The 27,967-nt window shown below is 32.8% G+C and overlaps 2 protein-coding genes and 1 pseudogene across 3 annotated transcripts; 1 reads left to right on the top strand and 2 right to left on the bottom strand.

Moving 5' to 3' along the window:
- The first annotated feature begins 311 nt into the window (after positions 1–311).
- On the top strand, positions 312–1,728 carry LOC129323139 (protein STAY-GREEN, chloroplastic-like; annotated as a pseudogene).
- Positions 1,729–3,585: 1,857 nt separating this feature from the next.
- LOC129322804 (protein FIZZY-RELATED 1-like) lies at positions 3,586–10,316 on the bottom strand. Its single transcript, XM_054969202.1, has 10 exons — positions 9,552–10,316; positions 9,344–9,466; positions 9,011–9,115; positions 6,733–6,912; positions 6,401–6,463; positions 6,117–6,311; positions 5,205–5,306; positions 5,049–5,111; positions 4,865–4,933; positions 3,586–4,183 (listed from the first exon to the last, which is right to left on the bottom strand). The coding sequence occupies exons 1-10, from the start codon at positions 10,143–10,145 to the stop codon at positions 4,130–4,132; spliced, it is 1,548 nt and encodes a 515-aa protein (XP_054825177.1). The 5' UTR covers positions 10,146–10,316; the 3' UTR covers positions 3,586–4,129.
- Positions 10,317–15,683: 5,367 nt separating this feature from the next.
- Positions 15,684–19,701, bottom strand: LOC129322842 (PGR5-like protein 1B, chloroplastic). 2 transcript variants are annotated; one of them, XM_054969271.1, is made up of 11 exons: positions 19,398–19,701; positions 19,194–19,309; positions 18,954–19,050; positions 18,746–18,846; positions 18,283–18,339; positions 17,888–17,964; positions 17,187–17,238; positions 16,417–16,527; positions 16,240–16,337; positions 16,055–16,130; positions 15,684–15,970 (listed from the first exon to the last, which is right to left on the bottom strand). In XM_054969271.1, exons 1-10 carry the CDS (start codon positions 19,588–19,590, stop codon positions 16,061–16,063), a joined length of 972 nt encoding a protein of 323 aa, XP_054825246.1. In that variant the 5' UTR covers positions 19,591–19,701; the 3' UTR covers positions 15,684–15,970; positions 16,055–16,060. The 2 variants fall into 2 exon arrangements, with proteins under 2 accessions (XP_054825246.1, XP_054825245.1); XM_054969270.1 differs by having other exon boundaries at positions 15,684–15,925; positions 19,398–19,699.
- Between the last annotated feature and the right edge of the window lie 8,266 nt (positions 19,702–27,967).

The following is a 27,967-nucleotide window of genomic DNA, read 5'->3' as shown; positions in this document are numbered from 1 at the left end:
CGACTTTCTTCGTTAAAATATTTTTAAAGACGACGTATTTAGTAAGGATAAAATGAGAAATTTTTTTCTCTATAAAACAAAATCATCGATAATTTAACTATTTTTCATTATTATTATTTACGAAGAAATAGCAAAAGTAACTTGCTAAAAGACGGTAGAGGGTGTATGTATAAAAGTCAGTGAAATTAAAGAAATTGAAGCTTTGATTAAAGGTTGGGTTGGGGTCGGGAAGAGAAGGCAGAGAAGGAAGAGGGCACGTGGAGAACTCAATCAACAGAATCGTGTCGAAGAGTGATAAGTGTCATCACCCCAATGGCTTTAAGCAACGGCAAAACCTTCCCTCCTGCAATAATATCTCTTCCCTCCTTCGTATAAAAAGCGTCTGCCTCTTTGCCTCCCACTACACGCATTTTCATGCACTTTTCATTTGTTCATTCATTCTTTCTCTAAACCTAATCCTCAAGCAACGCCACGAAGCTTTCAAGTTTCAACTCTCTGCGCGGCACCATCTTTATATATATTTGCTCTCACTTTGTATGCTATTTACTCATTACTCACCGGCCCGCTCTCACATGGCTACTCTGTCTACTGCTCCGGTTCTGCCTTCTGAGCTCAAGCCTTCTTACTCTAAGCTCCCAATCTGTGTTTGTCCTCACAGAAGACTGCCCATCCGCAAGAACAACCAACCGTTTGTTCCTGTACGTTTTATCCTTTTCTTTTTGTTTGGGGATGGTTGTTTGGATGGAAATATGCATTTCTATGTTTGTTTACTGTTTGGTTGGTTGGATCAGGTGGCTAGGTTGTTCGGGCCCTCCATGTTCGAATCTTCCAAGTTGAAGGTCATGTTCTTAGGCGTAGAGGAAGATAAGCACCCAGCAAAGCTTCCGAGGACTTATACCCTAACCCACAGTGATTTAACCTCTAAGCTCACCCTCGCCATCTCCCAGACCATAAACAACTCCCAGGTATTTGATTCATTGTTTCTTGATACTCCTCTGACACTCTGAAACACACAGAATAAATTGTCTCACTTTAACATAGGAAAACAAGATAACATGATGGTTGATGTGATGTCCGGTTTCAGAGGAAAGGGGGACATTCGATTGTCCAGATTTGTCAAGAGATTCAATTCAACTTATGGTTAGAACTTAGTGCGAGTTGAAAATAAATGTGGGAAATGGCGTGCAGTTGCAGGGGTGGTACCAAAAGTTACAGAGGGACGAAGTTGTGGCACAGTGGGTGAAGGTTAAAGGGAACATGTATCTTCACGTTCACTGCCATATCAGTGGAGGCCATTTTCTGCTAGACCTATTCGCCAGGCTAAGATACTTCATCTTCTGCAAAGAGCTTCCTCTGGTGAGTTTTATTTACTATAATATCACTCACTTACCTTACCCTAAAAGAAAACACAGAATGAAGGAGGATGTTGGCTGTGTTAACATTGTACAGGTATTGAAGGCCTTTGTTCATGGTGATGGCAATTTGTTCAACAACTATCCAGAATTGCAGGAATCTCTGGTTTGGGTTTTCTTTCACTCAAACTCTTCAGAATTCAACAAAGTGGAGTGCTGGGGCCCGCTGAAGGAAGCGTCAGCACCTAAACCCTCAAGTGGGTCCCACGAAGACAACGAGCAAGAAGCTTCTCCAGGTAATCTGGACCTGCCACGGCCATGTCAGGAAGATTGCCGCTGTTGTTTTCCTCCGGTGAGATCAATCCCACGGTGGCAGGAGATTGCCCCTCTCAATGACGACTGTGATGGGACCCAGCAGCATCACTCATACGACTCACTCAATTCTGGGAACCTCAAATAAAATGATGCGTCCTTCGCTAGGTTACCTATCATTTGATTGGTGGTTTGTAGCCAATAATGCTGACAAATTCTGCTTTCTCTTGTGTTCAAGAGAAGGAAGGCAGAACTAAAAAAATTAGTATATTCTTGAATGTAGATATTCTTTCTTAATCTTTGTCATTTCCTCAGCCTCCATTTTTATGAGGCATTCGAATGTTTATAGAATCCTACTGTTATTGGAAATTATGTTTCGTTTCTCCTTCAAGTTATTTGTTTTCAAGATTTGAATTATAGATATTGAGCAGTGAAAAAATCCGCTCTAGTAAAACGGCAATAGCTGGTATTGGCGGCGGAAAGTGACTGATTATAATAATAAGAACCGTGACAGAAATGGAACAATAATCAATTTTTATTTTAATAGAAAAATTATTCTTCCAATTCGTATATTTTTATCAAATTTTGAATCAGGTTCTTATGGTTTTTTTTTTCCCTTTTATTGGATCATTTTAATTCTCATTGTTAAAGATTTTAATCCTTCCATCCCAGATACCGTTAGTTTGTATTAAAAGGAGATAATGTGACATTAGATAAGCTTGGTAGCAGACAAAGATTGTCACGTATATGTTGGGATTTTGACCAGGAGTGAGGAGGTCAAAGTTGAAGCAAGAAGGTAAATTGAAGACATAAATTGATCCAATACCATCAATCATATTTACCTTTTGAAAGTTATTACTTTCATGGCGTCATGGGTGCGGCATCAGTGACAGTGATGATGGAGGAGGAGGGGTCGTTTGAACTGAAGTAAAAGAGAAAAAGGAACCAAGCAATGAAAGAGAGAAAAAAGAGAGGAGCGTACCGAATGTTAGGAATGAGAATGGAAGTGGAGTGGCGGGGTCTTTTAAGTTTGGAGAAGCTCCTGATTTGAAGGTTCATGGTGGATCAACTGAAACTAGTGATGGCTTTCTGAACAGGAGATAGAAAACGAAGAGGAGAGAGGGAGGGGGGAAATATGAAGAGCGAGAAGGCTGTGCCCTTACTAGAAATCTTTGTTTACTGACAAGACATAATTCAATGCCACGCGGCATCTTTTTTTAATGCAAACTAACGGTGTTTGTTACGGAAGGGCTAAACTTGTGGTAAAATTTTCATTTTAAAAATTGAAGATTAAATTTAAACATGTCACCTTCAAGTGTCGGTTCCTCACAAAGTTTAAGACAAAATCAGATGGCTGGAAGTCATGAGGTATTTGCCTTGTTCTGTTTGGTTGGTCCTTTGGGGCAGTGGGGCCTCCGTTAGGGCTGTTTGGTTTATGTGCGTCCACAACCTTGGGAAACAAACGACAAACTATAAGGAAGATGCGTGAAAAATATTGTTAGGAAAGGAAGCAGAAGGACCTAACGAGACATATGAAATTAGGCAATCGCCCGGGCCAAAAATTTTCACCTTAAAAAGACAAGATTAGATACATGATACTTTCTGGGGGGAACATAAGGAGAGAGAAGATACATATGAAATTTCATTTAATGTGATTAGATACATCAGAGCCCATTCCAGGCGTCTTTATGTTTCGACATTGAATGTGTAGTCGTAAAAAAGAACAGATAGTTTGGCGTATTTCATGCCAGACATGGTCGTCTAGAGGAGACCAATTATAGTGTGGTAGAATATATTTCGAATCTGTAAATTCAACATTGTTCATTATCGTCTAAACTTGAATTCCAACTTAATAAATAACGATTTTCCTCTGCGCGTGTTCAAATGCCTACGCTACCTGGCCATGCAGGAGAAAACAAAATTGAATAATAGATCTTGTTATTTGATATCGGGTTCTGCCTTCTAAACCACGAGATGCGAGTATAACAAAAGTAGAATACCAGCATCAATGGAAGCAGATATTTATGTTAAACATATCAACTCAAAAGGCAAGAAAGAAATATATACAGAACTTTTGGAAGTTACAGATGCGCTAAAGTCTCTCCTCTATTTAACTATTTTAAATATACAATGCAAGGAAGCATTGTTAAAAAAAAAAAAAGAATTAAAAAACTATATGGGAACAACAAAGTTGCCCATAACTCCCTCCTCACCCCATCTGCAAATCTAAGAATTCTTTTTTTTTTTTTTTTCCCTTGAATAAGATAGTATGAAACTTATGGGACTGGTACTTTGGTAGAGACATTTATCATTAGCGGCTATGTTGCAACTTCTGGATCCCTGTCAGACTTTCAAATTGGTCAGGCAGATCTCTCTTATTATGTCTAGCAAATTGCACAACACTGTTTTGAAGTCTCAGTCTGCAGTTACTGAAAGTTTGAGCTAAGAAATATGCCACAGGAGAGCTACCTAATAATAGTTCTTCCGAGGGACGATGCACCGATTTCACTGTCAGTATTCTGCATAAAAACCCGAGGGTCCCATATAAATTGTTGTGGATCTTTTTGTTGCAATTAAGCATGAATCCCAAACAATTAAGAGAAAAAAAGATACAAGAAAAGGTAACAGCACGGAAGAATGAACAAATTTTCAAGGGGATGCATCAGAAGATCATTCACTTTTGCTTATGTCATATCAGTCATCATATACTCGATCTAAGTCAAGGTATTAATTTGAAAAAAATAAACTTTTGAGGCCACGAAGATTGGGAATGCTGAACAACTGGAAATCCAACTCAACAAGCCAAATTTTAAAATAAATAAGAACAAGATGATGCCAATTATATTATAGGGAGAATTACAATTAAGTTCCATACAGAGAAATTAATTACTGCAAAATTCATTAACAGCTGAATTAAAGTACATTGACAACACGGTTACATTGTCAATGTAATTTAATTCAGTTGTCAATAGATCTTACAGTAATTAATTTCCTTATGCAAGACTTCAATATAATTCTCCCATTATTATAGATAATACACAAAGCCACTTTACCAGCCAGTAATATCTATGGAAATTCCAATACAGTTGCAAGATGATATGACGGACTCATATCTTCACATCCATGTTCAAGAGGTACATAAAAAGAGCAAGGAACGTGGATAGCAGAAGTTATTCCCCGTCTTTAAGTAACTAATTTACCTGAGATTTAGGAGACGGAAAGACATTCCAAAACCTAAGAGTTTCATCTCCAGCCCCAGTGACAATTGTCTGAAACAGTAAAAGTCATGGCAACCAGAAAAATAGCACATTAAAATCTAGCAAAACCCCATTGACTCAATCATAACTACTCAGTCAAATTGGAAGATGTGGTAAGATGAAGTACCTGCCCATCAGGAGAGATTGCAAGATAAAGAACTCTATATGTGTGGCCCGTTAGAGTTGCCAGCTGCATCGAATGACAGATTGCGTAAATGTGTTTTGACGAAGCAAAATAAAAAAAAAGAGATGCCCGCTGCATTGCAGAAGATATAATTTGTACCTTTGACATGGAGGGGTATCTCCAAACTATTATCTGGTTCTGGGAGTAGCCATGCGTGCTTACCAGTTCGTTGACATTTTTTGACCAAACAAGGTTGCAAACCTGTCAAACATTAGGTTTGATGATAAGTGCATTTGTGTAATTCAAAAACAGTAGTAAGGCGGGTTGGGGCAGGAAAAAAGGAGAAAGCCGGGGGGGGGTGTCCTTTCACCCCTTTCTCAATAAGTGAAGTCCAAATATAAAAATAAAAGCAATAAAAGATTCATATTTTAAGTCTAATAGTGATAATAATGCTATCAATTCATATTTTGGGAACTAAAAGCAATAAATAATAATGCATCACTTTCCAATGGCCATCAATATAAAAATAAAATTACTACATGTCTCGTATCAAAGTTCATAACTCCAGGATACTTGAGTTCCAAGATGTAACAATGACTTTCTTCTTCTTCTTTTCTTTTTATATATATAACTTTAACCTGTTTAAAGATTTTCAACGTAAAATATATTGCAAGACAATTTATTTCTCAGTAAATATCTGAATAAACCCCTTTAAAAAAGAATTATGTTGTCCACCTAGCCATTCACTAATCTTATAACCATTTTGTTTATTCTTTCTTGCACATTTTCTTGTACCCCACTCTAGTAGGACTAAACCTTCAATAAATGTCATTGGAATGTCTCATTCATCGCATTGATAGGTTTTGGCTTGGCAGTCTGTTGCACTTTCAGCTTTAAATGAGTTACCAAAGTTACTCTCCAACAAAATAAACATGTATTTTTGCAGTAATTAGTGTACTTCTCAATCCTTTCATATTTCCACAAAAAAAAAAAAAAAAAAAAAGGTCTTCAACAAGAACAAATTTAGAAGGCATGAATGTGAAGTATAAATACAAATGACAAGCAGATAACCTGACTTCCAGTGTCCATACAGCTTAAATGTGAGTTTGTTGTTGTATTCCAAAAACGAATACATCGATCAGCAGTTCCCCCACCTGACGCAAGAAGCCCATGAAGATGAGGAGACCATGCAATAGCTTTAACAGCTGCTGTATGCTCACAGTACTTGAGGACAGGATGGGTTGAGTGTGCATTCCAGACAAACAACTGCAAATATATGAAATAAATTAATGCTGGAGAAAAGGTAAAATAACAGAAAGAAAGGTGATTTGGTGAAAAGGTTAGCAATTACATACTCTGTTGTCATTTCCTCCTGACGCTAACTCACGGTTATCATAAGACCACTTCAGTCCACAAACCTTTGAAGAAAAAAGAATTAGCTTCAGACTAAATATTGGTATTGTGCGACATGTTTGTTCAAAAAGAAAATTGGTGACCATAAGTATGGTGGTCATTTTTAGCAATCCATGCCAAAAGTTGGTTTAGCATGCATTGCTCTAGTTTCAGAAACAAACTGGCATGAACCATAAGCAATCAAGCATTTTGTATCGGAACAAATAAAACAGAGACCAAGTCCAAAATTCAATTGAACATATGAAGCTGAAGAAAATAAAATAAAAATTCTAACCTCAGACTTGTGCCCTGATAATTTACAGACATAATCTTCTTGTGCACGTGTATCTCGTTGATAAATATTCTTATCTCGGCCACCAGAAGACAAAAGAGAAGAACTCCAGGCCAAGGCCCCAACACGTAAACGATGACCCTCCATAATTCTTATTTTCTTGCATCGAGAAGCATCCCATATCTGCATGGAGAATAGTTAAGAGGTACATATCAAAAATTGATGCCGAAAAACACTCTTTAAGGCATAAAGGTTCATAGAAACACATAATCATATAGTGAAGTTTGAGGATTGGTGATGAGATGACAAAATACTGAGATAAAACCGTGGAAAAAAATAAAATTAAGCATAAGACAGATTGAATTCATGGTTTCAATAGCAGAGTTTCAGAGGTAGCAGTGATGAACTCGCTGCCATCCCTAAAAGACCAATTGAGCAATACCAAGAATACAGCTAAATATGATATAAGCACAAAAAATGATTTAACAAATAGACATTTTTAAAAATTAGATAGAAGACAATTGAATGTCAGACATCAAATCAGGAACCAAAGTTGATTACACCCACTGTATCTGAAGGCTCAGCTTCCAACATAGAATCTATACAAATAAGGGAAGTCAGGCTAGTGGTACCAAGTAAGGAAAGTCAGGCTATACAAATAATGCACAAATTGCTATACCTCATATTTTCCAAAATAGATGAACTGACATTATGAGATAAAGATGGAAGAATTCATTGGATCATCAGTTACACGATTTTCTTTGGATTGCATTCTGTTTATTTCCCCAATCAACTCACATAACACATAAACAAATAGAGGCAACCAGTTTTTTTAACTACATAAAAAATCACAATTAAAAGGTCAATCAGGTGACACAATATCAGAATAGATACACAATTTTTCATATAGTATGCATTTGCCATCATCATATTTTGAGCATAAGGTCTGATTTTGATTGATGGGGCAAAAATAAATGAAATATTAAAAAAGAAATATACATATCCAATCATTTGTTTATGTGCAGTATGATAAAGGAAGAAAAGAAATAAAAAAAGCAAAGGGAAAGGACCTGATGTTTAAGAACAAATTAGGCAAAATTATATCTAGATCCCACAAAAGAGAAGTTACTACCGAAAAATCCCATAAAATTCACAAAATACTCTCAAATCTCAAATTTTGCGCAATGACAACTTGATTAAAGATATTAACAACTAAGCAACAGCCATTTACAACTTATAAAAGAAAATGACAACTTGTAATAACCATTGTCAATACCCTTAATCAAGTTGTAAATACACAGGACTTGGGACTTGGGAGTGTTTTATGAATTTCATGGGACCTCTTAGTAATAAATTTCCTTATGTGGGACCTAGATGTAATTTTTCCAACAAATTATACTTACTTAATGATTTTCCCCTTTAAGAGTGGTTGAATGGAAAAGGAAATAGAAAAGATTTTAACTTCTAATTTGTATGCCACCAATAAAAAGAAAGTGGTAAATAGCTCTTTAGCCTTAGTTTTTAAAAGGTTCTAAATGAAATTTTATGAACTGCCAAATCTGTACAACAGTTTTTTTTTTTAAAGCAAAGAAACAAGCTTTAACTGAAGTGTTAACCGTAGTTTCAACCAAAACAATACCACTGAACCAAAGTTCACACCCTACTACCAATGATCATAACTTTTAAATTGCATAAAGGAACACTATCAATTGAAGATTCAGAAACATTGAACGTGGTCATCTTCTTCCCAGAAAACACATGAATTCTTACAAACCGAAGCCAAGTTGCCTTCCCAAATAAACACGTGAATGATATTTCTTTCTTTAGAGGTAAAGTATCACACCAATCATCAATATATTCTGCCATCATTTTTTACACCTTACAGGTTACAATGCTCCCTTCTCTTTGCATTTCTTCTTGTTCGCCGATGGCGTGCTCACCACATAAAGGTTGAGGATCAGAAGAAATAACTAATTAGCCATCACAAAGCTTTGTGGTTATGTTGTTAAGCTTAGGTGCTTGTTATCACGTTATTGCCATTCATTTACAAGCCCTTCCTTAAGAAACAAATTTTTGACAACTTTTCCTTTCTCTTTAGCTTCCTTCAGTGGCAAATAAAGATGGTACAAGCACAATATGAAGTCAAGTAAACCTTGTAAGGAATAATGTGAGATAAAGAAAAGCAAGTGATTAAAGAAAATTAGTCCTGAAATCGCTATAAATATTCATGGAAGACAGGGCATGCTAAGATACCTAATATAATTGGCACAGAAACTCCTACCTGGACTTTACCATTGCTAGTTCCAACCGCAAGATGTGTACCATGATGAGCCCAGCCAACTGAGCAAACACTATCATCAATCCCCAAGTCACATAATTTAGTTACCTGCATAACGCATGTCAAAATGGAGTTGAATCACAAAACAATTTTTCATTTTGCATAAGTAAACAACAATCAGCTCATAGGCGTATTGGCAAACACGCATAGAAAGTTGATGCACTGAAATTCAGCAGATGCACTTCCCTCTAATCATATACAAAGAGAAAGGTATAAAGATCGAGTGCGATTTTCAATAGAAATGTAGAAAATGTTTAAATGGGAACCAGGACTCACCTTGCTGCTACAAGCATTCCACAAATAAACACAGTTACCCAGCCCCACAGCCAATACATTGTGCGAAGACCAATCCACAAGGTTCAGATAAAAATCGTCTTGCAGGGCAGGAGCATCCAGAACCTAGTTCAACATTATAATCTCCATAAACTCCAACAACACATTTAAAAAAACTCGTTGAGAAAAACAACTAGGACAGTGAATTTACCTTGTAAGGCGACCGGGGAACCTTCCGAGGAGCCTTAACAGGGCAGGGATTGGCACCTGGCACCACATCATCATCGAACATAAACGGCGAAAGAGAGTGCATAGACTGTCGAGTCTCGGTTTTGTAACGAAATATATTTCGGTTCGGTGGGTTCATAAGTGAGCTTCTTTTCTCGGGAGTAACCGGAGATATGACTCCGACATCAGGTCCAAATAGCGCAGTCCGCAAAAGGGTAGTATAGGCGCTGGAACTGTCTTCCCGTCCCTCCAGCGGTGAATTCGTCGGCGTCGATATATCAAAGAGAGCAAATTTAGAAGCAGATCTGCTCGGTATGAACCTATCGGAGTAGATTGTTCTGGAAGGTGACTTATAGTGGTTGGAGTTTATCATGCGGTCGACATGACGAGAAGGCTTTAGGTTGTCAAGGGAAAAAGAAGCTCGAGACATGTCAGGATGTGAATTGAGCGGAGCAGTCGGGGACGGAGAAATTCCTAGCGGTGATTGGCCAGTAGATTCGTCCATGGGGGCCAACGCGAGCGAGGAAGCTGAGCCCCTTGAGTCCAACTCTCTCGAACTGCTGGATCCGATGGGCATGAGTGATTCCCCGGCTGTTAATTTTCCCGGGAAATCCAAGGAAGCGTTATTCCGGGGAAAGATTACAGCTTTTTTTTTTTTTGTTTTTTTTTTTTTTGCCTCCCTCCTTTCGCGAGATTTTTTTTCCTTTTTTTTTTTTTTGTTCCCCTCAGAATGTCAGCTGCACATTGTGACCCCTTATGCGTGACGTGAACTCTCTACCCCTCACACCTCGAGACATATATACGTTCAATATATAAATCTACCCTCCCCACCCCCATTCACAATGACACTATTTATACTGCATCTCAGGTAATTTGTCTTGAAAAGAGATAAAATTAGCCCTCTTTAATTGCTTATTTTGTTTACTTTGTTTCATGGAAAATTTTAACTTTTTATGGAAGTTTGTCTGCTTTCCTGAATTAAATAAATCATGGAGAATCAATTCATCAGATTGTTGCTGTTTTTATTGTCCAATTCAAGAAGCTTAATTAATGCTAAAGATAAAAGTGATGTAAAGTATGAGCATATAATTAAAAAGACCACATCAATGAAAATCCAATCACATTAAACTTACCAAAAAGTATAAAAAGCATAATAAGTTGAGAAGAGAATATATGTTTTTGAAAAAAAAAAAATATAACTTTTGATTCCTAAAATTTTCTTTAATTATCTAATAGTTTTTAAATTTTAACTCGAAATAATTTAATTTTTATAATTTTTTAATTTAAAATGAGTTAATTTCTATAGTTTTGTAATTCAAAATAATTAAATCTACATAATTCTTTAATTGAATAAATTAAAAACTGAGTTATTTTAAGTCAAATTTTAGTAACTAAATTTTTTTGGGTCAGTTTTTAGTGACTAAATTAATAATAAGAAAATGTAACCTTCGGTCTTCAAATTTTTCCTCAATCATATAAATTTAATATCTATAACTCAAAACAATTCCATCCTTATAACTTGTTATTGATGTAATGCAATTTAATTTGTATAATTTTATAACTCAATAAACTACAAGAATCAAGTCACATTGAATTAAAGTTCAATGACCAAATCAATAATAAAAAAAATTAAAGAACTAAAAGTTATATTATTTAATTAATAATAAAGAGAAAATTTAGAAACTAAAAATTATATTTTTTATTTCTTTAATGACAAAATAAAATACATATTCATCCACTCACAATTTCATTGAAGTTATCTTCCCTTTACTAGATATTTTTTATCTTTCAAGATGTAATCATTATTTTTTTAAAAGTGCCTCTATTAAATAAATTATTTTATATTTATTTTAGAGTTAAACATCTTATTAAATAGAAATAAATATGAAAAGATAAAATTAATTTGAATATAAGTAACTACTTTATTAAAAGATAAAATTTAATTAAAAATGCTTTCTATTTTTTAACGGATGAAGTAACAGTTTTGTATTTTCTTAAAATAATATGATATGTATTACATTATACTTAAAAATAATTTGAGAGAAGATACTCGTTTATTTTTCTTGAAATAATATATATTCATTACATTACGTTGTACTGAAAAAACAATTTAATCTAACTTTTTCCGTAGCCGTTAATATAAGAATTGCTATGAATATATGGACAGATATAATATCTCTATTCATATATCATAACAAAAAATATTTAATAGAAGAGAATTAAAGATTTTTTTTTTTGACAATATAAAGTTTATATGAGTTGAGTTTTAAGAATTTGTCGGGCTAGAACATGCCTTCAGGCTTAAAAATGCCTATAAAAATATTTATAAATTGTCCAATAATAAAGGTCTTATATTGGTAATAATATTTAATTTCATGACCTAATAAGTTATGAATAAACACCTTATCAAATAGTCCAACTTCGTTGATAAAATTAAATTTTTTTTCATAGATATAGTATACAAATAATTATTTGTAGACAGCATGGCTGCAAAACAAATCCGGGGAGAATTCGCAAGCGACGGTTCGGTTCAGGCACATTTCAGCGTAGATATCCATCAGATATTTAAAAATTTCAGCACTATCACACAATTTGAGAAGTAAATAGGGTCAAGATTGGAATATTTAATGTATAAATATAAATAGTATTCTATACTGGTAAAAATAAATAAATATTATTTTATAATAGAAAGATAAATAAGAAATCTACAATTAAGCACCGATCTGATGCTATTCGAGAGCAAGGCACGTCCGTTCATGTGACGATATAATGTCTGTTTCTTGTGATGATAGACTAATACTGGCAAAACTATCATCGCACTTGTCTCTAGTGAATATATATAATTATAAGAGTTAGAATTTTCTAAACTCTCTCTTGATTCATGTACACATCAATATTAACAATATCATATGAAAAAATATATATGAAACTCAGTTTTATTCCCCCTTCCGGGAGTTACTATACAAGGGGAATTATATATGCCAACTTATTGACGTAAGTTGATGCTGATGAGTTGTTTTAATAATAAATGCTTCATACTTTTTTTCAAAAAAATGAAATTAAAATAATTCTAGGGGGGACAGGGGTTTTTTGAAAATCATATATGTCCAGCCTGTTATGAAAGATTGCTTATGGTTAACGTGTTGGCAAAGAGAAGCATCTAAGTTCAGTGATCGTCAAGCTTCCCGACCAGATGACTTGAAACAGGTTGTCTAGATCTCATCCATGTTTACAAGACAAAAATCAGATTTGGAGTGCTTATTAATTATGGAATTGTGTGAGGGAAGTAATTTCTGGCCAACCCTGCGCATGCACAGTACAGATTATAAACTCTTCTACTAAAATTCTAATTCTAGCTACTGACATATTTAATGGTATGTATTTCAACGGTTCTACCATTGATCACTAATTAATATACTATATCGAAGAAATTAACCCAAAGCTCTTCATTAATTTAATAGATAATACCAATCACGTCTCGCAGCATGCGGGACATTAATTGTATTGAGACACAATTGAGGACCTCTCGCACTATTCAAACAGATCTCAAGCGACGAATACTTGATTTAAAGACAGATCACGGATTGAGACAATTAGAGAAGCTTTTCTAAAAGAATCCGATGAACTCTTGTAAAATTATCAATCGTTTGAGAGTATAAGACATACATGAGAATATTATTGTAGGGAGGAACAACATTTCAAGAAAACGGGAGTGTGGCGGGAAGCGAAGTGTAGGAAGTGAGATTGAAAGACAGAGATCGGGCAGGCAGTGATGCAAATGCCTGGTAATCCCTCCACTCCTCACGAACCGTACTCTGCGTACGAACCAAGGTGCAATGATTAATCATCGCTTAATTCCTACTTTAGCTGCCTCAAGAAAGCATGTATTTAAGTGGACTCTGTATGATCACTCGTTAATCTAAAAGTTTTAAAACCATGGGTCTTTCTAGTTAATACTTCTTCTAGTCCAATTTTATCCATGTAAGGTTTGTAATTTGGATTAAGTCACACTATACATCCAAGCACTTCCAACACAGTTGATGTGATTTTTATTTGAGGATGAGATGTTACCTGCGATACAGGACGGGGACGACACGCCGGATGGTAGTAGGGGATTTTCATGAAGGCGGGCTCGGACACGTCGAAATGAGTGGGAGATGCGTTTCACCAGCCACCATTTGTCAGAGGATTGGGCCCACTTAGGAGGGCAAGTTAATGGTTTGGTGGCTGCGTGATATTTGATATTATTTCTATTTTAAATTATAAAATATTTTTAAAAAAATTTTTCTATCTCAAAAAATATAACATTTTTAATAAATTAAAATTTTATTAAATGTATTAATTTTAATATTATTCTTTTTCTCTTTATAATTAATTTTTATCTTTTTTTTTAATATATTAAATGATAGATTTTTTTTAATTTTATATTTTTATTTCAAAAAAAATAAGGTTGTGAGATGTATTTCAGAAGATTTATTGATATATAAAATTTTATTTAAAAATATTTTATAATTTAAGATGGCGGGAGTAATTAAGAAGTTGCCCTGCACGCGTATCCATTGTTGAATAATGTGGAGCTCAATTAATGCCACTGTGTCAGTCCCGTAACCCTTCGCAAACAAATTTCCATGCCCACATGCTGCTCCTATGCTACATTAAAAAGAAAGGATTACTGTCATAATAGTAGACATGCTGAAGATTAGATACGTGAATGTATAATGTTAATTATACCCATATCGGGGCGGGAGCAGAAGCCCATTGGCTTGGTTGAAATATTCCTGCAGGCTGCTGGTGCTTTTCCGATGAGTGGGAGCAACAATGAAACCAACAAGAAGCTACAAAATTGATGGGCGGAGGACATGACTGAGTAAGCTATCTCAGGCCCTTTATGCTCATAATGACACATGCATCGCATCGATATACATGTCTGTATGTATATCTCCCCAATTTCATTGGAGTAGCACTTAGCTTTCGTGAGATCCACCAACATAAGGTTTTTAACATATATAAAAACAGTTTGAGTCTACAGTTTGAGTCCTGCATTTCTATTCATCCACCGAGCATATATTGATTTCAAATATCATTCTCCCAATGAATAACATTCCTTATGAATGTTTAAACTATGAGTAAATATTTGTCCAAAAACAAAAAACTATGAATAAATATAACATTAATTGTGTAACTAAGATTTATTCAAAGTTGAAATTCAATCAACATTGACGTGTTGGCAAAGCATGTACATGCCACATACATTGAACTCGACACATGATTTCAAGCGGAATTATTATTCATTTCTAGTTTTTTGTATTTGCATTTTTGTTTTCATATGAATTGTAAAGTACTTTTGGTCCAAATACAAATTAACCCTAATGTCACAATTTACGATTTTTCAAGAAGTTAAGATGGTTTAAAACATTTTAGAATCTTTCAAAAGACTTTTGATTATCCTTAAGATGGCTAGAGTGTGCAAGACAATTTTAAAAAAATCTAGACAACTTTAGTACAAATATCTTGAGATAAAATTTAAAAAATTTCTTATAAATATCTAGATATTTGTTGTAAAATATCTTATAAAGAATTTTAAAAAATCAATGTCAACCATAGGATCAAATTAATCTCCACCTTCCATTACTAAGTGGGAATTACATCCCAAACATAAGAGAAAATCTATAAATACCTTACTTTTTTTCATTTGTAACCATCCTTAAGTCCCATTATTGAGTTTTCAAGGCAGTATAACTCTCATACTTCCCAAGCTCTTTCAATTATTTTTTGCTCTCAAGATTTTCAATCCTCAACTTTGCCAAAGCATCCTCTTCCTTAACAAATCAAGCTTATTTAACATCTTCCATCAAAGATTTAAGCGCTATGCAGGTCGAAAAAGTAGTCCCGTAACAATAAGCTGTAAGCATTAGAAACAACGTTGCTTCTAATTCGGTTTACAAGCATGCATTGGCCAGCACGAGCTGGTGCTCGCCTATTGACTCACTTTCTAATAAGATTCGGTTTTTTGGCAATGTTGCGAAGAGTGATCTCTCTTGTTCCTTCATCTGTTCTTAGATAAGGCGTCTGATTGGATCTCTTTCTGGTTTCAATCAATCCCACCTTGCTGAGATAAGTGAAAGGAAGCGAGGAAAATTTGCAACCTCTTCTAACATATGTAAGTACTATACAAAGCCCGTTTCTTTAGAAGTTACAAGCATGACAGTAACACAAAATAACAATATGGAAACGCCATCTATGGTGTGTGTGACTTGGACGTCTCGATGAGTACTTTTCATGGAAGTTTCTTCCGTCTTTTATTAATGAGCTGTTCCCAGTTCCCGGAAGATTGGCACCCATGTGTGCAAGGTGTCCCTACACAACAGTCAACAGATCCAGGTCATGTCCTCTTCCCCACACCTGTAATGCGAACCAAATAGGCAAATATGCTCCAATAATGGTTGTTTTAGCAGAGATTTTAAATTAAAGTACGAGTATGCATACCTTAACTTAAGCGTTACTCCCTTCTGGTAATGTGATCAATCTTGTACTTGAATCATATACCATATCAGTGCCGCAGCTGAATCAACAAGTTATTTTCATTTTTTAAACTTAAGCTCTTCAGTTAATTATAGTATCATATAGAGTACAATCTTTAGCCAATTAAGCAGCCACTGTTTCATACTTACTTTGAGCATTTGACTTTGTTGGTGGAACCACCACTTGAAATTGACAATATAGTCCCAAAGAACGAAGTATTTTCGGTTCCACAGTTTGGACAGGGACCCTGTTTGTTAAATAACTGCTTGTAAGTATAAGTTTTGGTAAGTACAGCATAATAGAGACACCATTTCCAGAGTTTATACCTTTAAAATCAAGAAGTCTTTCACAATCGCATTCGTAAGTGACAGAGCTAGCCACACAATGAGGGGGACAGCAGCAAACCAGGTGAAAATGAAACTAAAAGGCTCAGGCAGCTGCATGTCAAGTCACATTCAGTGATAATAACATCAAATGCAATACAATTTTCAAAGTTCTGAAATACTGTTTGAATTTACATGAGATGTGAAGAATTCATCTTTTAGGATGTATAAAAAAGAATTCATCTTTTAGGCCCAGCTTTCATTTTTTCTGACCCTTCAGCTAGGATTAAAAAGTTCAAAAAAAATGTTTCATTGACAACCATATTCTATACTGACTACAATTGTCTTCTTCATTGTTCGGGTCAGCAGTCAAGACAACGTATATATTTTGAAATTGAAACGAGAAAAATACGACGATCATGAACAACAACAATTATAGTCAGCACATAAAATGCACTTCATGCCATTCAGAGGTAATTTTATCCATTCCTTCACTACAAATTATAGGAACTCTAATGATATCAACAGTTAGTCAGATTCTTCATATGAAAGTGGTGATAAAAAGGATTAAAAAAAAAAACGCAAGTACCAACCATCATATAATGCAATCTGGAATAAAAAATTTTACTACAAAGAATAGGAAATCTAATACTACCCACAGCTAATCAGATTCTCAATATGAAAAAGGTGGTAGAAAGGATTAAAAAAACTCGAATCAAATTGCATCCGAATGACCAGTTTCCAATGCTAGAACAAGAAAAATGACAACATACCTCTAGAAGATATGTGATCTCAAATCCGGTCAGATCATCAAGGAAGAAGAACCTAACATATTACAGGGTGAAAAAAAATATAAAAAAGAAAAGGCCGAAGGTCATGACCTCACTCACGTAAACATCAGTTGGACTGACAAGAAATCAAAGAAATACTTTGTTTGCCCCTCAGCATAATGAAACCTTTTAAGATATATATATATATATAAATGCCAACAAACCTTTTAAGATATATAAATAAAGGAAATGGATACCAGTGTAATAAACAATCTCTAGTTCTAAGCTTGTTATATATCAGATAACTAAATTGCATTACAAAATTTCATAAAAATATGATCAAGCTTATCAGTAAATAGTGCATGTGTAAGTAATCAACCACGTAACAAACGGGCATAGGTAGAAAATGACTGCCAGAAAATTAAAGTGTAAATTGGCAAACACTAGTTACATGGGCCTTGGCCCTTGGGCAATATGCAACACGACCCTTTCAGTCACTTTAAAATGAACAACACATTGTTAATAATCCTTTGGAAAGAGAAATTTATAAAAGAATGCATCAAACTCTGTTACCTAATCGTAGGTAAAGTTTGTCATTCAGAATTTCAGATTAATCAATGGCAGTGGCTAAGACAGGAAGTGGAAGCTTTTTGAAATGCATCACGAACCCACGCAACTCATGGGAAAGAAAAAATGCTACTTACAGTCCCAATGCAATGACAGTTGCCGGTACGTTAAGGAGGAACATCTTCAAATAGTCAACAGATAGGTCGCTGTAAACCTATTCAAGAAAAAAGATTGTAACGGTGATAAATAATAAAGATTAAGAAGAGTAGAGCCAAGTATCTACTTACCATTTCACATAAGCCTATAGCAGAATTCTAGTAAAAGTATGTACATATAAAACTCAGGCGATATTCTGCCAGTACTTGTAGCATAACTGCTTTTAGAATCATAAGTTCGATTTCTTTTGTTTAGAATCATAACATTTTTCATTAAGTACTTCGTGATTGATTTAATCAACAAGCAGCCAAGCACGATTTTCTACTATTAACAATCAGAACTCAAGGGATATAAGAATTTGCAGATTAGCGCACACCTTTTTAGTGCGAAGACTGCATCGTGGACCCTCAACCACTATTTCACTCCCTTCCATCTGGGAAGCAACATGATATCAGCAAATAATACGGGAAGAGAGAAGAACGTATATATTATAAAGCAATTCCAGCTCCGTCCCCAAATTTGTATGATCGGCATATCTACCATAAGCAAAACACCTCATAAACTGCAATACCAATTGTCTTTTTACTATGCAACTCAAATATCCTTCGACAGCATTGATATCGCAGGATGGCAAAAAGCTCCACCGCATAATTTAGAAGTACCGATGATTACTGCGGCTCTATGTACTAAAGGTTTCTATTCATAATGAGCATAGCGGATGTTTAGTTTTGTTATCATTCCTTAAACTCTTCAATACTTTTATTTGGTCAATAAATGCAATTTCACAAATTCCCCGTTCAGTATACCAAGGGTTTTTTTTAATGATAAGCACTGCGAACCTTTAGTTTCATTTTCAATTTATCATACTCTTCATCGCTCATGATTGGTTTTCCAGAAACATAAGCCATAGAAGCTTCGAGAAATTTTTGTTCATCAGAATCTGCGCAGAGAAGCAACAGAGTTATTTAAAAAAAAAAAAAAAGTTAAACAATTAGCAGAACTTAACTAATTTCAACAGATGCAATTTTTAGTAAGGATGGTCCTTACTTAGCATGACAACGCTACTTCCTTCCCACATAAGTTCTTCCTTGAGATTATCAAATTCCTCATTTGACATGATAGCCTTTCCCTCGTAATAGAATGCCTGTTGAAGCAGAACAGAACATAAGCCTTAGCTTCATCTAATTTTGTCTCTAAGAAGTAGTCGTTTCTGTTCTTTTATGTCCACTCATTAAAAAAGAGCAATACATTTGAACAAATCCTTTTTAAGAAAGATCGGGGACATACTTGCAGTGCTTGAAGAAATTCTTGCTCGAGTTCACCGACCGATTTCTTCTCTTTCTTGTCAATGCTGCAATACTGGAGGATTTTACCATCAACAACGTCATCTTCTTCAACCTGGCCTGAAATCCCGGAAAAAGAAAATCAGAGTTAGCAGACATCCAATCCGGAGACGTTAAGAAGAAATAAGAATTGAAGAGCCAGGTTGACCTTGTTGATCGGCGGTGGCGTTAGGGGGAAGTAGGAACAGCCGGCGCCGAAGGTACAATTGCCGGCCATGAAACTGAATCAGCCGATCTCTTGTAGTAGGAGAGGGGAGAGAATATATTGGAGGCAGTGAAGGTGGCCTAGGAGGGGTAGATGGACGTGGGCACGTCAATGTGATGGCTAATTTGCTAGCCATAAGGAGAAATAATGTGGTGATCGTAGAAACTGTGTTATGTGCAGTTGGGAATTACAGGGTAGTTCAATTTGGAGGGAAAGAGATAAGGCAAAGAGAAAATGTATGGTGGGAGGTGCGACGGCGCTGATTCCTTTGCGAAATATCACTCCAGATTTCCATTTCCATTGGCTACGTTCCACGTAAGATTCCGCTTTGGCATGGCTCTGCTTTGCATCAAGTCACAAAAAATCTGCCACGTGTTGCGAGAGCTTCCCACCTTGGTCACAGGATTTTGATTTCAAGGGGCCACAAGATGGGTCCCACAGGAAAACCTTATCGCCATCATTAACGGGCCTTTTGTTTGGGCTTTAGACTCAGTTGAATTTAAATACAAATGTGGCCTTTGTTCCGCTCACATGCTGGGTTGGGTTGGTGTCTTGTCCAAATGTTTCTTTAAATAAAATCTGGAAAATGCATTACAGAAGATACTACAAACGCTCGTAGCTTCTGAGGGATCTCCCTCGTCATACGCTTTCTTTTTACAGAGAGAGAGGTAGGAGATGATCAAAGATAGAAAAATTATCACCTAAACTATGCAAAAGTCTAGTCAAATGGTTAAGCATATAAATTCCATTCTCTAAGCAAATGGCATAACACCAAGAAACGGTCCCTAGCTATAATGCATATCATTATTGCGTCCTCAATGATTTCCTTGAAGGGGTGAGAGTTTCTGTAGCCTCTGGATAAAAGAGTAAAAGTTTCAAGACAATCACAACAAATGTCCACATTCCTGAAACTGTTTATCCTGCATAACCGGAGTTCGTGGATGATACCGAGCACTTCCACACCTGCAAGGGGAACGTAAATTAACTTACAATTGAATGCCCTGAATCAATTCCCACTCCACTGCAGCCACTATATCCATTAGTCAAAAACTGACTCATATTTCTAGTTTCACGGAGCCTCCCCTGGACTGGACATAAATCTACCCCAATTTTGGCTACATTGGTAAAACAGTAGGGGTGTTAAATTGGTTGAATCCCTGTTCGAGGGGGCTCTGAAGAAACTAGAATGCACATAATGATGTTCATTATTATTTTCCAAATCGAAAACTCCATTACACCTAGCTACCCTAGTGTCTTGGCTCGTATAACCGAAGAGAGTCGCCCACTTAACTTTTTTTTGTAATATAATCTTGTCCTGTCTTGTGTAGCAGGTTTGATCCTCTTAAGTTATTGGCCACATCCATAGAATCTTCCAAATGTTGTCCTTGCCATTCCTCATACTTGCAGAAAGAAAATTTTGTGCAAAGTAAATTTAACAGAAAAACAGTCATTCGTAGATGACTTCCAGTAGAATTTATCATCTCATCTCTCACTGCAGGGAGGGTGAGTACACGTGAGACAGGTATCGATATTTTGATGGAACCAGGCTTTCAATTTTTGCAGATCCCATTGACCCCGTTAATGGGAAAGAAAATGATATAGTAGCAGTAGAAATGAAAATGGGAGGGAGATTTGATGAAATGATATCACTGTATTTGGAATACTTGGAATTTGGAAAAGTGATGGATATTTTGACTCATTTTTATGTGGTTCGATGAAAATGAAATGGGATCAAATTATTGTAGTATCACTAGTATAACAATATATTAAAATATTCATGACAAATTATTTTATTTATTAAAAACATTTTTTATTCAAACAAGATGATGTGTCAATTTATCAATTAAAATTAACAAAAGCAATAGAGGCTCTCGTCATTAAAGCAAGTAGTGGAAATTTGAAATCCTAATTCTTATGTGTAAAAATTTAATTGGAAGAAATCTATCCATCTTAAGGGAAATATTATTTGTGATTAGTGGAACTTACTCCTTATAAAATAAAAAAGGCATTATTTTTTTTCCTTTGTTTTTTTTTTTCTGTTTTTGGGTTATAACCTTCTTCTTTCATCCATTCCGTAAAATATTCTAAAAATAATATTTAATATTTCCTTCATTTAAAAATATAAAGTATTTTTTGAAGAATTAGGTGTTTAAAAATATAAGGTATTTTTAGTCTTTTAAAGTATAATCATTGTCATTTTTTTAAAAGTGTCCCTATTGATAGTGACTTTATATTTATTATAGAGTATTTAATATGAGTAAATATGAAAAGATAGAATTAGTTGAAAAGTAGGTAACTATTTTATTGGGGGTGAGATTCGGTTAAAAATGTCTTATGTTTTTAAATAAAAAAGTATGTTTTTTAATATTTTCTCATAGCTAGATAACAATTTCAAAAAATTCAACATTGAATAATTAATTAAAATAATTATGATATTAATTATATTTTTAAATTATTTTCAACTAGTTTTTTTATTTCTTATGTTAATCTATCTAGCATTTACAACCATGCATTTCGATTTTTACGGCCTGGTTATGTTATTAATTGTGTGAATGCATTCTCATCAATTTATTTTTTTAACGGGTCAAGAGACCTTAAAAGCGAAGTTTTATTTCCAAAGTGAGGCGCAAAGCGTCATCTTCCCATTATTATTACATCGTCATCCACTGCATGTCAATACCAGCCTCGGCCAACTTGCCTTTTTCAGCTTTTGTTTTTTATACTTATTTTGGTACTTGCAGACTTAACGAGTCGTGACTTGTCTTTTTATTGTATATTTTAATTGATACTAAAATATATTTAAAAAAAAAAAGTATATCAACACCAGCCGCAAAAGCTCCGTTGACAGATACATTACGATTTTCTTACCTGAATATTGAGACGGACTTTCCCATGGTTCCTTCTAGAATTTCTTTTGGAAGACCTCCGAAAAACATACCACATAGTTGACTTATTTGTAATTATTACAACAAGTGACGGAGCTAGAATCCTGAATTAAGAAATACAGAATAATTTAACAAAAAATTAATATTTTTTAAAAATAATAATAATGATGTCAGGATTAAAATTATAATAATATAAATAAATTTATCATTATAAATAAATTTATCATTATTTTTTTATTTTAAAAAATTATATTGAGTAAGTTGATATGATTTTTTATTATAAATATGCTCTTAATATCTTATTTAAATTATTAAAATATTATATATTTAATAAGTTTTTAAATTTAAATATTTTTTATTTAATTCAACGAGGGTAAAATATTAAAAATAGAGGGTATGAAGATGTAAATTTAACATGCTCCACTAGTAATTTTTCTAAAGTGAGGGCCCCTCAGCCCAACGACTGATTACCATAATATAATAATATAATATAATAATATAATATTAGATGTGATAATGATTATTTTATTGATAATGTGAAAAGCACACCCTCAAATGGCTAAAAAGAAAAACACGCCCTAAGCGCAAAGCATTCTTCTTGGCTGTAACGGACTCAGGCAAAATATTCAGCAGAAGAAATGACCCCCCAAAAAAATTACGCAAACATTTTTAATAAAAACGTGGTAATAAATGGACAAAAATAAAAGGATAAATTAGTTCACTAATTAAAAAAATTTGTACTCAAAAATATGAATTAAATTTTTAAAAATTTAAATTTAAAAGTTTGACCAATTCACGTTATTTATACATAAGGGTTTATTATTTAAAATTTAAAAATTTATAAAAAATTTATTATTAATATATAATGATATATTATTAATAAATATAATAAATTGGTTATGATATAAAATATAATAAATATTAAATTATTTATTTAATTTAATCATATAATAAGAATTATATCTATAAAAGCCTAAAACTAAACAGGTGTATTAAGTTTTTAAGGAAGCGAATTGGCCAGAGGGTCGAGGCCGATGTGGCAAGAATACTCGAAGCCGACTTGACCGAAAGGTTTCATTCATGAGCGCCTCACCTACCCATCCTCTTTTTAAAAGAAAATACACTTCTCTTTAATAATCCACCGAAATTGTTGTTTCTGATTGGATCTGGGACATCCCAGATTCGGTTGATTTTTGTCTTTAAAGAGCGAGGAGCTGCAACGTGAGAAATTCCCATTGCCTTTATCGTAAGACATTTTTAATTATTTTATTAAAATTAAAAAATATGATCAAATTATTAACTTTATTTAAAAATAAAATAATTTTTAAATTTACCTCTATTTTAAATAAAAAAGTCAAATTTGTATTACATTTTCTTTTATAATTAATAAAATAAAGAAAATATTATCCTATCAAATGTTGTTGTGTTAAAGGCTGAAAAATTCTTCTAGAAGATGTCATCAATGCCCTATAATAGAAATCCGATGAAACAATACAAATGATATAGCATAATCCTCACTTTTTAGTTTAAGATATATTTTAAAATCTTTTTTTTGTCTTTAATATAAATCCAGAGCTAGAGTGATTGATTTTTCCTAACTTCATCCTCTGTTTATTTATTACCGTCTCAATTCTTAAACAACAATTTATTTTAGTTATTAATTACAAAAAATAATAAAATTAAAGAAATTCGTATTTTTTAAGGATATATTGGCTCAATAGCTGGAAAAAAATTTGTTCCCAAAAAATATGAACTAAATTTTTGAACATTTAGCAACGTGATCAGTTCTCATTGATATATAGAGGGTTTATTATTGATATACAAAGAATTTATCATTGACATATAATGATATATCATTGATAAATAGAATAAATTGACCATAATGTAAAATATAATAAATGTTGAGCTGTTTGCTTAATTTGATCCTATAACATAGGTTATATATGTAAAAGCTCCTATTTTAAAACAAATTTAAAGAGATACACACACACATTCTTTAATAAGTACAGAGTTAATTAAGTATATCTTTATAATAAGGATCGGGATGATTATCAATTAATAAATATTATTGCTATCCCATTAATTAGTGTCTTGCGATATACTTAGGAGTATTCATAGAACAGGGCGGGAATGACCTCATCTAATATATTGTCTTGAAAAATAAGAACAAATTTCTATCCTGTGTTTCATCATGTTCTAATAAAGTAGAAAAGATGTAGAAAAAAATCTAAATAAAAAAAAATTATTACATTACATAACTTGATAAGTCTATTAAATCATTGAGTTACAATAATTATAATTTAAAATAAAAGAATATAATCATAACTTAGAATTAATTACACAACAACCGTAAATTATCTCTAGGTTGCAAGTATAAGAATAACATAATTATTGAATTACATAACTTAAATAAACATGTAAAGCACAATATCAAGTTATTAATTCTTCCTCTTTAGTTGATATATTTGAAGTTATTAAATATTAATAAAAAAAAAATATGTATATTATCAACAATAATGGGTGAGCATCGATTGATTCGATACCAAAATATGTAAACCCAATCAATTGAACAATACTAAAAAATACATTGGATTTGACATTTTGACTCGGTCAATTAATTTAGTTTCGGGCTTCATGTTGGATTATTTAAACTTGGGGGCCAATTTAGTTATTCTTTCTACTAAAATAGACAAGGCTTATATATAAAATTGAGCCTGTAAAGTGATAGTAGCCTGTTTTAATAAGAGATTAAGGTTTCAACTTATCAAATTATATATTTACATAAAATTAAAAAGAATAAAATAAAATAAAGTAATTAACAAACTAAATGTAATTTATAAATTAATAAATTATATATATGCAAGATAATTTGGTTAGTTTAGTCTAATCAATTTTAAATCTTATTAACCGAATACCGATCAACCAAAATATTTTTTTAAAAAAATTGTATCAAATCAAAAAACTGAATAGATCAAATCAAATAATAAAAATTCAATTCAATTTTTAATTTCAGTTCAATTTTGCTCACCCCTAATCAACAAGCTATAAATACACTATTATGTATTAAGAAAAGGAAAGGAACAATAATAAGTATATTATATTTAGCATGGGACATCCCAAAGGTGGTCTTAAGTCTTGTCTTGTTTTCGGCTAGTCCTACAAAATCTTGTCTCATTTTAATTCAGATTGGAGTAAACCCATTCCGACATCATTAGGATGAAATCGATGTGATCAAGATGAGACAAGCATCAACATTCATAGGTACACTATTCATCTATTTTGTCACTTCATTAGTTTCTTTTAGCTACCAACAGTTCAATGATTATTGTAATTTTTAATGCATCAAATATACTCTCTATAATCTTAAATATAAGAAGCTTTTAACAAAAATTCACATATCAATAAAATTCTTATTCTCATAAAAATATATATAATTTTTATTTTTAACTTTTAGTCCAAATTTATGATGAGTAAGATGAAGGTTATAAATTCACAATAAACATAAAGAATCCAAGTTAATAAACACAATGGGCAATTTAAAATGGGAAAAAATACTACAAATACTAAATAGCTTATATTTTAAAATAATTTTAATATTTCAAAATATAAGAAACTTGGACAAAATAAAATTTTATTAATGATACTTTTTTAATATTATCCTTCTCATTATATTCTTTCTTTCCCTTCAATGTTATTTTGCAAATGGATTATTAAATAAAAGGTATTTTTAGAAGTTTCTATTTTTATTTTTTAAAAAAATAAGGTTATAAAATATATTTGATAAACTTTATTGATATTGTGATTCTATTTACAAATATCTTATAAATTATGATGAAAGGACTATGGAGTAATATTTATAAATCATACTCTTTTTGGATTTTATTTATAAGATTGAGAGAGAAGATTTATTTTACTCTATTTATAAATCAAATCATTAAATTTTTATAACAAATTTCTCCCTCTACATTCCATTAAATATTGGTGGAAAAACATACAATATTGAAATATGTATATTTAATATAAATAAAGTTGAAAATTTTTTTAATATGGACAAAGTTGAGAACTTGTTAAAATTTTAAATAGAGCTAATATGTTTTAAAGTTTTTCATGGTGATTTGAAAATTGAATTAGACTAGTTCAACCATCTACCGGACAACCTATCAGCTTATTTCATGGCTTTGGATTGTTTGAGAGGTTGGACCAGTTTGAGTTGCTCAAAATTGTGTTTGGAGCTAGGAGCCAGGTTCAAATGGGGATAAAAACATGTATATTTAATATAAGAAAAGTTTAGAACTTGTTAAACTTTCAAACAAAGTCAATAAGTTTTAAAAATTTTTATAGTGATTTGAAAATCGAACCAGACCAATTCAACTAGCGACTGGACAACCTGTCCCTCTTTTCATGGCTCTGGACCATTTTAAAGGTTAGGCTAATTTGAGCCACTCAGAATTGGCTTTTGAGCCAAGAACAAAGGTCTAACTGAGAATTGAAGCGGTTTAGAGAGAACCAAACCAAGAAAGGAAAAAGAAAGAGAAGGAGAAGGATGAACTAGAAAGAATACGAAAAGATATTTGACATTAAAAAAAAAAAGAAGTTTCACATCTAGAAGATAAAAGATAGATTAATAATATATAATGTTTAAGGTGTGTCTAACCAAAAAACTCGAATTATTTTGATGAAGTAAACTACCTATAAACATATTTAATATAAACAATTTAACATAGTATTATAAGCCATTCAATCAAGGGACCAAAAAATATCAAGAAAAAATGAATGAAAGAAAAAGAAAAAATTGAATAGATTTGAGACTTCTAAGACTACAAAAGATACAAGCACAAGTGAGAAAAAGAAAAATGAAAAAAAATGAAAAAAAAAGAAACATATATGATATTATTTTTATTTAATTATTATAGTTGAACTATAAAATTTGTGACCAGCTAAATTTCTTCCTTTTTTTTTTATTCAACACGCAATTTGACTTTTGAAACATTGATTTTCCATTACTTAAACAAAAACATGTTAAAAAGTTATTTATAAATTAGAACAGATAAGCATGTATGCCTCAATCTTATAGCATTCAGTTATTCCTTACTCTTAATTGATTAAATCAAAAATAATGAAAGATTAATTAATTATTAAGATAGTTATTGATATGATCCATTTAATGTGATCAATCAATAACTAACATAAATATCTCTTTTTCATTATTTTCACTATCTCTGCATTTTTTGAAAATTAAAAGGGTCTAATAAGTTATAAGTCTGCATGCATTCAAGATAATTGAGGAGCTATAAGTCATGAATTTTTCAAATGCACACATTAACTTCTCATTTTTCTTAATCCATATATATGGGGATACTAATGCAACACTTTATTCATCCGTTAGCTGACACTTTATATAGCTACACACGCACAATCTGTTATTAATTTATTGTGTCTTTAATTTCTCACAAAGGCACCTCGTACAAATTTTTTCCTAAATGTTTATGGTAAGGGAATATTTTATAATTAAATAGGTTTAAATTTTGTTATATATTTGATTAAGTTTATTATGATTACATGCCTATTTAATTAATATTTATATATTTTCCTCATATGATTTAATTATAAAATAAAAAGAAATTTTGA

The sequence above is a fragment of the Prosopis cineraria genome, unplaced genomic scaffold, assembly GCF_029017545.1.
Source record: "Prosopis cineraria cultivar Desert tree isolate PC_DT_omini unplaced genomic scaffold, ASM2901754v1 PC10, whole genome shotgun sequence".
NCBI classification, from domain to species: Eukaryota; Viridiplantae; Streptophyta; class Magnoliopsida; order Fabales; family Fabaceae; genus Prosopis; species Prosopis cineraria.
The sequence above is the reverse complement of the archived record's forward strand: the minus strand, read 5'-3'. Positions and strand labels throughout refer to the sequence as shown.